Here is a 12,036-nt window from a genome sequence, read left to right on the forward strand (position 1 = left end):
TCTTCCAACAGTGGCCAATGCCAGGTACCCCAGAGGGAGTGAACAGAACAAGTGATCCCTCCCCTGTAACTCATTCCCAGCATCTGACAAACAGAAGCTAGGGACACCATTCCTACCCATCTTGGCTAATAGCCATTGATGGACCTAACCGCCATGAATTTATCGAGTTCTTTTTGGAACTCTGTTAACGTCCTTGTCTTCACAATGTTGGTTTGCCTTGGGAAGCAGGCAGGTCACCAGCCCACTCCAGAAGGTGTAACCCATCTGGCTCTCCCATGTGTTGCCATGGTTCAGCTAGGTATTAGAATGATATGAATTTATTTGAAGTTCAAACGTTATGAAATGCTTGTATGTGGCTGCCAGCATTAATATTACATACAGCCAGTCCCCGAGTTGTGAACGGTCAACTTATGACCGTTGGCATTTACGACTGAAGCTGTCGTAAATGGTGAACCCCGAGTTACGAATGCAATCCACGCTTATGAACAGAGCGGTCGTGTGTAACACTATGGGGTCCGACTTATGAATAAACCAAATTATGGACCAATTGGTTGGTCCATAACCAGTTTATAAGTCGGGGAGAGGCTATATAGCACCTGCAGTGGTACAGATGAGGAGGGCAAAGAGGGCACCTTCTCCAGGGTCTGGCAATTCAGAAAGGCCCATGTAGCCTGGAAGCCTATATCTCTCCTCCAGTGTGTTTATTCTCCTAGCATTTTAACTGTTTTACTCTGTTTTAGCAGTAATGCAAGGCCTACAGAAATTGTGTTTCTGTAAGAAGTTAGCTTTGGCAATAGAGCAGGTTATAAGAAAGAAGTTCAGAATATAGTGTTAAGCTATAGCTTATTAGCATGTGTGGAAATTGCCCGTCTTGTTGATAAGGCCAGTTCAAAACCATAAAGGGGGCCAGAGCAGAAGCCTAAAACAAAAATATATGCTAGACATCCTGTTATTTGTATGATAAGATCGGAGAGACCCAAAAATATAGGTGGGATGTCCTGTTTGACCAAGAGAGGCAAGCAGTGGACAACATCTAGTCATTTTTAGAATTTTCTGCATCTTGCCCATTTTTCAATTTGAGATGTTTTCTCCCCAATCAAATGTGCGAACCCTCAAATCTTAAGGTACGGAAATCTGTTTATGGTTTGGCTATTGGTGACATAAAAATGCCAGTAAAAATGCTACAAATGCTCTGCCCGAGGTCGATTGGTCTCTAGATATACACATGGGTATGTCGAAAAAAGTTCACCTGCATCTAGACTGCCGTCACCTTCTTTCGAAATTAAATAGAAAGAATGCAGTGATTTTTTCAACAGCAGTAAACCTTATTTCATGAGGAAGAACGCCTGTTTTCGAAAGTGCTCTTTTTAAAAAAGACGTTTTTCAATGCAAACTGCTTTTTTGAAAGAGCTTCCTGATTGCCTGCGTGCTCTCTTAAGAAAACGTGGATTGCTTTTTCAAAAGTCATGTGGATGTCTGGACGATCTCTTTCGAAAGAGGCTTGTAGTCTAGACGTACCCAGAGAAAGTGTGTGTATCTTTATGTTGCATTTACATTGATGTTGCAACTTGAAGCGATAGCATCCAATTATGCGCCTGTAGCCTTAAGTCTCTTATTACGTGTAATTGTAACATTCCTTACATTAAAATTACTCAGTTTTTGTTGTCAACAGTGTACATGTCTTTGACGCTGCGGTTCCCAAAATCCACCACCTGTCGCCTGACATGGAGCTGTCCAACTCCTAATTTCTGTGGCTGGGGTGGAGGACAAACCTAGAAACATTTTGGTCAAACTGGGTCCACAGTAAATTCCTAACGAAACTCTGGTCTACAGGCTGGTGAGCCAGCCAGACGATTTTGAGGTATCTGCACCCACATTTACCTGTGGGAAAAGGATTAGTTAGAAATCATATAGACCCTGTGACTAGTCACCCTGGGACAAGTGCCAGGGAAGCAAGAACCCAGCCATATTTCCTCCTCTCGTTTGCTGGCTTAGCTCTTTGGTTGAGTGACTAGAATAAGAGTAGTCGAAGAAGAACCACTTCCTGGTGTGACTTATTGGGCAACTCCCCTGGGACACGACCCTGAGGTGGGGTAGAACCCTGTTACTCCTGGACCCCGGGATAGGGTCTTCAGATGCCCATACTACTTGGCTTTCAAAGGAAGAGAAAGATTCTACCCTCTGATCCTTCTCCTTTGGGACTTACTTTAAGAATTCTGTGGCTGGTCTGAGGTATCTTTCATTTCTCGTTGACCATGGAAAGAAAAAATAAAGTTGCAAACACAAATGCTCATTTTCAAAACAATTTGTATTGACGGTGCAGAGAAGAACAGGGGAGCCCAGGAGTGCAGAATCTGTTTCCCTTTCCTGTGAGCATCAGCAAACACCGGAGCATCTTATCCATTCTGTGATGTTCCCTACAGATGCGGAGCTCCCCATGTCTGGGAATCGGGAGACTCCACTCGCTTAGCGCACTGGAACCGATCTATAGAAAGGGCGTTGAAATGCAAAGCTCTACACATCAGCAACATCACTCTCCCATTGCCCTAGCACGGTGTGATGGAAATCACCTCTCTCCTCCTTGTGCCTGGACACAGATCAGGTGGCAATTGATACAAGAACCCCACGGAGGACAGAAAGGGATACAGAGTAGCAGGAAGCTGCACAGACTCCCATTGGTTCACCCACAGAAATCACACATGTCACTCTTAGAACTACCCGATGAAATCAACACCGCTAGTAGAAAGAGGGAGCTAGATTTGATGCCCCTCTTCTTTTGCAACACCGATTGGCTCCTTGTTTTCAAACATAGATTTTTATGCACACACAGAGGCAAGAGCCGAATGCAGCCCTGATTTCGGGGGGACCTGCAGCCCTTGTTACAATATAGACACATGTATAATAACAATATAATAATGAACAATACCACCACGGGCTGTGTGAAATGACATCGCTAGGGGCGGGGAATTGAATTCACCTGTTTTCACTGCCCACCACTCAACCAGCACTGAGATGAATGAATTCAGGAGTTGGTCAGGAGTTTATTTATTACTTTCCTCAGCGCGTCCTTAACCTCCCTGTTCCTCAGGCTGTAGATGAGGGGGTTCAACATGGCGATCACCAGCGTGTAAAACAATGAGGCTATTTTGTCCGTATCCATGGAATAGCTGGAGTTGGGACGTAAATACATGAAGATCTGGGTGCCATGAAATATGGCCACCGCGCACAAGTGGGAAGTGCAGGTGGAGAAGGCTTTGCACCGGCCCTCGGCAGAGCGGATCCGCAGGATGGTGGAGAAGATAAAGACATAGGACAGGAGGATGGTCACAGCGCTAAGCACTATAGTGTAGCACATAGAAGCAAATAACGTAATCTCACAGGTGTGGGTGTCAGAGCAGGAGAGGGCCATCAGTGGGGGGAAGTCACAGTAGAAATGCTTGATGACGTTGGTACGGCAGAATGACAGCCGGAATATACAACACGTCAGTATCACGGAATCCACCAACCCCACAACACACACCCCGGCCACCAACAGGTCACAAAGCCGCCTGGACATGGTGACGGTATAGAGCAGTGGGTTACAGATGGCCACATAACGGTCATAGGCCATCACAGCCAGCAAGAGACACTCAACATCTGCAAGAAGGTTGGTGAAAAACAATTGCATAGCGCAGGCAGGGCGAGAAATGCTTTTCCTCTCCGATAAGAAATTCTGCAGCATCTTAGGACAGCTGACCGAGGAATAGCAGAGATCACAGAAAGACAAACTCCGGAGGAAAAAATACATGGGGGTGTGGAGTCGGGGGTCAATCGTGATTAAGAAGATCATCCCCCCGTTGCCCACCAGAGTGATAACATAAACCAGGAGGAACACCAAAAACAGGGGGAGCTGCAGCTCCGGACGATCTGTCAGTCCTGAGAGAATGAACTCAGTCACCTCCGAGTGATTTCCCTCTTCCATCTCCTCTGAGCCGAGAGCAGGCAGCTTCAACCTGCCCCTTCACTTTAATGAATAAGCGAAGAAAATTGTAAGTCACTTTCTTAATAGGCAGCAGTACCAGCACAGGGAAGGGTCTAGTCCACAGAGCCAGATGTTTCTAACCGCTTATTCCATTTGTTTGATCAATTTCATATTGTACAACTACAAGGCTATGTAGGTTAATCACCACCACCCCGCCACACACACACAGAAACACACACACACACTCCTGGTCACTGATCCGAGCAGCAAACAGTGACTTGTGACACTGCTGTGGGAGAATCAGGGTAAACACCATCTCAGTGTGACAAGATTATTGCTTGGCTCAAAAAGGGGTGAGAGTAAACGAGTGTCGATCTCTCCACCTTCTTTGGGCAAGGGAAGCTCTGTGGCTCAGCATGTGTGTTTGGGGTAAAACTTGCACACTCTGATAATTAACTGTAACCCTTTCCAAATTGATAATGGTATTTACATTACTCTGTATGAAACCCCAGAGACATAAGGAAAGGCGCCAGTTTCTGGGACTATACAATCGCCTGATTTTTCCAACCACATGTCTTGTTTCTTTAGCTCAATGAGTAAAAGCTGGACCTGAGGTTCTTGATGCTGGAGGATGTCAGTTCAGCACCTGCCCATCACCATGATGTCTGTGTGGGTGTGTGACTCTGATGCAGGCCAACAGCACGTACCTGCCGACAGCAGAGAGAGACCTGGCGGCCTTTCTCCATCGACAGAAACTGACACTTCAGTGCAATTGGGAATTTTATACTGAGATCTGTGATCTATAGGGCAGGATCCCTAGAACCACTGGGAATACCCGAACTGAGAGACACAGACGCTAATTAACGAGCTCAGTGAATCTCAGCCATGAATCTGATACCCTGGGGATTAATTTGCTACCCTCTTTCCCCCTGTGTCAGTAACTGATGCAATTTCTATCAGAGTTGCAGAGTCCACGCCTGAGGGATATTTCATTCTGCTCTTGTCACTGCAAGCTGGGTCTTGTGTAGCGCTGGACCAGAAAGGGTGTGTTTGTGGAGGCCAACATCTGTTGGCTGACATCTTAATATTTCAGTTCAGAACAGAACTCACAGAGATGCCCCAGGTACCACGTCCCCCCCTTCTCTGCCATGGGCCCGGCTCCCAGGCTGGACTCCATCCCCTGTGATGCATGATGGTCTGTCCTCCTGCGGAACTGCCCCGGGACATCACTTAAGTCTCACAGTTTGGTGAAAAGAGGAATTAGCTGTTTGAATGGAAACGATTTCCATGAAAAACCAGTCGATATTAAAATCTAAATCCCTGCTAAGAAACATGTAAAAAAAATTTCCAGCCAGCCTTGGCCACCTAATGTGTAGTGGGGCTGGGTATTGATCGGCAAACTGTGTAACATTTGAGCGCTGGCACCTCTAAGCCTGGCAGTTTTCAAAGTGGTGCCTCTGGTCTTCCGCACCAGTGATGCACATAAGAAAATTATTTGAGCCCCAGAATCTAATTGCTTGAGCCCTGGAACTTTGTTCATTACAAATTCAGCACTTCCTGCCCTAGTGCCGTGTATCGCAGGTTGGACAGACATCAATCAGGGATGGTCTAGAGGAGGGCTACTCAACTTTGGAAGCCCTGGGGGCCACAATGATGCTCGCAGCACATCCCGAGGGCCTCAGCTGAAGTGTAGTTGCATATGAACACAAATGCGTATGCAAACATATGCAAATAGCTTCTTTCACACTGACGGGCATGAATACAAAGATTAAGGCAACACTACACAACACGCAGGCCCCATTTACATCAGTTCTGCTGATATTAATACAATGCAATATTAACCCTATTTCCACCCATATGACAGCACTTTTAATGAGCAGTGATAGTCCAGGAATGTAACTACTAAAACACATAGCAGCAGAAGACCATTATATTGACTCAGCATTGTTGAGCATAGAATCATAGAATCATAGGACTGGAAGGGACCTCAAGAGGTCATCGAGTCCAGCCCCCCGCCCTCAAGGCAGGACCAAGCTCCACCTACACCATCCCTGGCAGATGTCTATCCAACCTGTTCTTAAATATCTCCAGAGAGGGAGATTCCACCACCTCCCTTGGCAATTTATTCCAATATTTGACCACCCTGACAGTTAGGAATTTTTTCCTAATGTCCAATCTAAACCTCCCCTGCTGCACTTTAAGCCCATTACTCCTTGTCCTGTCCTCAGAAACCAAGAGGAACAAATTTTCTCCTTCCTCCTTGTGACACCCTTTTAGATATTTGAAAACCGCTATCATGTCCCCCCTTAATCTTCTTTTTTCCAAACTAAACAAGCCCAGTTCATGAAGCCTGGCTTCATAGGTCATGTTCTCTAGACCTTTAATCATTCTTGTCGCTCTTCTCTGTACCCTTTCCAATTTCTCCACATCTTTCTTGAAATGTGGCGCCCAGAACTGGACACAGTACTCCAGCTGAGGCCTAACTAGTGCAGAGTAGAGCGGCAGAATGACTTCACGAGTTTTGCTTACAACACACCTGTTGATACAACCTAGAATCATATTTGCTTTTTTTGCAACAGCATCACACTGTTGACTCATATTCAACTTGTGGTCCACTATGACCCCTAGATCCCTTTCTGCCATGCTCCTTCCTAGATAGTCGCTTCCCATCTTGTATGTATGGAACTGATTGTTCCTTCCTAAGTGGAGCACTTTGCATTTCTCTTTATTAAACCTCATCCTGTTTACCTCTGACCATTTCTCTAACTTGCTAAGGTCATTTTGAATTATGTCCCTATCCTCCAAAGAAGTTGCAACCCCACCCAGTTTGGTATCATCTGCAAACTTAATAAGCGTACTCTCTATCCCAATATCTACATCATTGATGAAGATATTGAACAGTACGGGCCCCAAAACAGACCCTTGAGGAACTCCACTTGTTATCCCTTTCCCGCGGTATTTAGAACCGTTAACAACAACTCTCTGACTACGGTTATCCAGCCAATTATGCACCCACCTTATCGTGGCCCTATCTAAGTTATATTTGCCTAGTTTATCAATAAGAATATCATGCGAGACCGTATCAAATGCCTTACTAAAGTCTAGGTATATGACATCCACCGCTTCTCCCTTATCCCTGTGTTCCCAGTGGAGTCCATGTTCAAAGGATCCCACCCACGGGCCGTGTGTTGAGCCCTCAGTAAACCCAAACCACCCCGCAGGCCGCAAACAAATGGGCTGTATGTTGAGTAGCCCTGATCTAGATGGTGCTTGGTCCTGTCGTGAGAATTGGGGCTGGACTTGATGACATAGAATCATAGAATACTAGGACTGGAAGGGACCTCGAGAGGTCATCAAGTCCAGTCTCCTGCCCCACATCTTGTGGTCCCTTCCGATCCTAGTGTAATATGATTCTATGATTTCCTTCCTCTTGTATTACCCACCTTCCCTTGACCCCCATAGAAGAAAAAACTCTATTGCTCTAGTAGGTTAAAGTTAAGAAGGCTGGAAAATGGAAAGAGATTATTTTAAAATAGTTTATTTGGGATAAAACAATGATCACCGTGATTGGGCACCATAATGCAACAAAGACAATATGAGTTGATCAAAGGAAGCAAAACAGTATAGATACGAACATCCACCAAATGCATTATTTTCACGTACAGGCCGTCCTCCCAATAAGTCCAAGATACGTTTAAAAAAACCCCAAACCGTGGACTTTTAGCAAAACAACCTCATTGGGGAATTTTTTCCCCATGGCTGACTTCCATTTGCACAGGGTGCAAAAAAAGAGCTAGATAAATTCTTGGAGAATAGGTCCATCAATAGCTATTAGCCAGGCTGGGTAGGAATGGTGTCCCAAGCCTCTGTTTGTCAGAGGCTGGGAATGGGTAACAGGGGAGGGATCACTTGATAATTACCTGTTCTGTTCATTCCTTCCGGGGCATCTGATATTGTCCACTGTCGGCAGACAGGATACTGGGTTAGAGGGACCTGTGATCTTACCACTATCGTCATTCTTATGTGTGAGAGGTGAGACTAGCATTTAGAATCTACAGGATACTGATCACATTTCTCATCTTTGACCCAATACATTCAAGCTCTGTAACACCCCGTTCCTTGAAGCACCTAAGTCTAACTTTTAAAAAGTGCCTTCTCCATTTTTGACTATGCCACCTTAAATATACAGACACAGAAAACCCAACTTCTGCAACATGCCATCCTAAAGGATGCTACACTGTTTTGCCTGTCTCCCATCCCTGCCCATTATTCTCAGACATTTGAAGGTTGACAGGATGAAAAATTATTTCTTGACATCCCTATCCTCAGGGCATCCTTCACATCTTTTTTCCTTAAGCCGTAGATCAAGGGGTTCAGCATGGGGATCACCAGCATGTAGAACAAAGAGGTCATTTTGTCGGTGTCCAGGGAGTAGCTGGAACTGGGCCTGGAGTACATGAAGAGAAGAGTCCCATGGAAGATGGAGATGCACAGGAGGTGGGAAGAGCAGGTGCTGAAGGCTTTTTGTTTCCCCTCTGCCGAGCGGGTCTGCAGGATCGTGATGAGGATGTAGAGGTGGGACACCAGGATTTAAAGAGTGATGCTCAACTCCACGAAGCTGACGATGAAGAAGAGTAAGAGCTCATTGAGCCAGGTGTTGGAGCAGGAGAGAGCCAGCAAGGCGGGGATGTCACAGAAGAAATGGTTGACGACGTTGGAGTGGCAGAACGACAACCCAAGGTGTAATAGATATGGATGAGTGAATCCACCAAACCTATTGCATATGCCCAAGTGACCAGGCTGACACACAACGTCCTGGACATGGTAACCACGTAAAGCAGTGGCTTGCAGATAGCCACACAACGGTCATAGGCCATGGCGGTCAGAAGGAAGTACTCTGCATCCAAGAAAGAACCAAACTCGTAAGACTGTGCCGCACACTCAACATAGTAAATGGACTTGTCCTCCCTTAAGAAGTTGAGTAGCATCTTGGGGGCGATGGCAGAGGAGTAGCAGAGGTCACAGAAGGACAAGTGACTCAGGAAGAAGTACATGGGGGTGTGAAGCTGGGGGTCAATCTTGATTAACACGATCATCCCAAGGTTGCCCAGAAGGGTGACAGTATAGATCATGAGGAACACCAGAAAGAGAGTGACCTACAGCCATGGACTGTCCATGAGTCCCACAAGGATGAACTTGTGGACCATGGTGCTTCCATTTCCTCGATCCATGGGACACAGGAATTGTATCTAAGCCTCCATTAAACAACAGGCACCTACAAACACCATCAGCTTGGAGTGGGAAGGGGAAACCTAACTCCCAAGCAAATTTGGTAGCATAAGCTCATTTCTGTCATTACATAAGAACGGCCGTACAAGGTCAGACCAAAGGTCCATCTAGCCCAGTGTCCTGTCTTCCGACAATAGCCAATGCCAGGTGCCCCAGAGGGAGTTAACATGACAGGGAATCATCAAGCGATCCATCCCCTGGCACCCATTTCAAGCTTCTGATGGCTAATTATACCTGCATCGGAGAGGGGAGGCGTTAATGAACCTCAGGATAGTGTGGGGGGGAGCACTGCAGAAAGGGATCTAGGGGTCATAGTGGAGCACAAGCTAAATATGAGTCAACAGTGTGATGCTGTTGCAAAAAAAGGAAACATGACTCTGGGATGCATTAACAGAAGTGTTGTGAGCAAGACACAAAAAAATATTCTTCCGCTCTACTCTGCACTGATTAGGCCTCAGTTGGAGTATTGTGTCCAGTTCTGGGCACCGCATTTCAAGAAAGATGTGGAGAAATTGGAGAAGGTTCAGAGAAGAGCAACAAAAATGGCTAAAGGTCTAGAAAACATGAGCTATGAGGGAAGGCTGCAGGAACTGGGTTTGTTTGGTTTGGAAAAGAGAAGACTGAGAAGGGACATGACAGCTATTTTCAAGAACCTAAAAGGGTGTTACAAGGAGGAGGGAGAAAAATTGTTCTTGACTTCTGAGGATAGGACAAAAGCAATGGGTTTATATTGCAGCAAGGGAGGTTTAGGTTGGACATTACGAAAAAGTTCCTGTCAGGGTGGTCAAACACTGGAATAAATTGCCCAAAGAGGTTGTAGAATCTCTATCTCTGGAGATATTTAAGAGCAGGTTAGATAAATGTCTATCAGGGATGGTCTAGACAGTATTTGGTCCTGCCAGGAGGGCCAGGGGACTGGACTTGATGACTTCTCGAGGTTCCTTCCAGTCCTAGTGTTCTATGATTCTATGAAGGCTACTAGACTAGTGGATAGGAGGGAAGACATAGACGTGATATGTCTTAATTCTACTAAGACAAGGAGGTCTTAGTAGACAAGGAGGTTGTTGAGATGCTGTAACAGCTGGGGTCATGTCTTTTATTAGACCAACTTCTGTTGGTGAGAAAGATAAGTTTTCCAGCTTTCACTGAACTCTTCTTCTGGGAAACTAATTCTGGCCTTGTCTACAATGGCAGTGAAATAAAGCAGCTTTTTGTGCTCGAGCTGTATTCACTACCAACCGACTTTGTGTGCCCGGTCTCCTCCGGGGCAGCATTGCAATCAAACCACCTTGACAAAATTAATAAGGCTAACAGCACAGAGGCTGCTGCAGTATATTGGCAGTGTAAACAGACTTTGTTTCTACTTTCTAACGGGCCACCGGAAACGGCCCATAATCCCTCAAGCGGCGGCCCATTGTTTTGTACTCAGCTGCCCTGGATACCTGCACCCATCTCCTTTCAAAGGTCCATTTCTGACAACCCAGCCAGCTGTTGGACACAAAGCAAACCATTAACGTGGAATGCTCACATTTTTTAACACAAGCTAAATAGCAGTCAACAGTGTGACACTGACACAAAAAGATCAGTTGCACAGTGGGATAGCGACCACAATGCACGGCTGTCCGCGCCACTGCAAGAGCTCCTAATGCGGATGCACTCTACCATCACAAGGAGCACAGTGTGGTCATGGAACTGCGGTTTAATACCAGCATTTTAATAAATATGGTTGTTATGAGGCATTCCATATGCTGTGTGAAAACATGTGGATGAATATGAGTCTGACATAACTGGAATATGCTTAATGCAAAATGCCTCGTGTAAGGCATCAATGGAAAGCTTGTAATCTACTAACTATAATTCTCTCATTTTGTATGCTTGTATCATTCCTGTATGCAAGCACAGAACCTGCATCCCAAGATGGTGGAGCGGGTGAAGGAATCTGCTGCCCCTTGTGTGGAAAGGACACGGCCCAGACTGGCCCTTTGCAGCATCCCTAAACAAATTAGCCACTCAAACCACTGTTCTTGTTTGGCTGGGTGGTTTCCCTGCCTCAGTTGTTGAGAACACACACTTGCACGGTGCGTGGGGAGGGAGTGATGAGTCTCAGTTGCTATGGGAACACTTATCACTAGGGTAAAATGTGATAGACATGAGCCTTAGTTGCCATGGAAACATTCCGGTTGCTAGGGGATAGGGGGAAGACACCACCCCTCACCTTCTGTCTTCTCCTTGGAAGATGAGGATGGAGCTACTGTCCATACCAGCTGGTATTTCCAGTCAAATGATCTAGGATTGACAGGAACAATCTCCACTGGATCAAGATGGCCGCCGGCACCCTTCTTTCTCAGTGGGACCGAAGGTACTGCCCATCCTGAAACAAAACTCGTTGGCATTCCCAGGCAGCCTTTACTTATGCCAATGCGACTGCCTTTTAGAAAAGATGACAACTGCCTCCCTTTGCTTCTGGTAGGTTTGAACCCAAGCTCCCCTAAGACACTTAGCAGGACTCCATGAGAGTCACGGTGAAGAGCCTATAACTATGGGGGAGACAGGGACAGACACTGTGGGGGGAGCAGGGGAACATGTGGAGGGGGCCAAGGAGAATCCAGAGGTGAGGAAAGGAGTGTGCAGAGGTGGGAATCTGGAGGCAGAGAGACGGAAGACAAACAAAGAGGAAGAAGAAAGGAATGTGATATGGGAGCACAAGGGGATGGAAGAGCGAGGGGTCTTGGTGGGGGACATGTGAGCAGGAATTTGAAGAAAGGGTCTGGGAAGTTACAGATGGA

General features: G+C 46.2%; 1 protein-coding gene and 1 pseudogene across 1 annotated transcript; both read right to left on the minus strand.

Annotated features, from left to right (window-relative positions):
* Positions 1-3,022: 3,022 nt before the first annotated feature.
* LOC102452722 (olfactory receptor 8A1-like) lies at positions 3,023-3,961 on the minus strand. The gene has a single exon (XM_006116432.2). It carries the CDS (start codon positions 3,959-3,961, stop codon positions 3,023-3,025), a length of 939 nt encoding a protein of 312 aa, XP_006116494.2.
* A 4,272-nt stretch (positions 3,962-8,233) lies between these two features.
* LOC102453487 (olfactory receptor 5W2-like) lies at positions 8,234-11,509 on the minus strand (annotated as a pseudogene).
* Between the last annotated feature and the right edge of the window lie 527 nt (positions 11,510-12,036).

This window comes from Pelodiscus sinensis, chromosome 5 (genome assembly GCF_052426305.1).
Source record: "Pelodiscus sinensis isolate ZL-2025 chromosome 5, ASM5242630v1, whole genome shotgun sequence".
Lineage (NCBI taxonomy): Eukaryota > Metazoa > Chordata > Testudines > Trionychidae > Pelodiscus > Pelodiscus sinensis.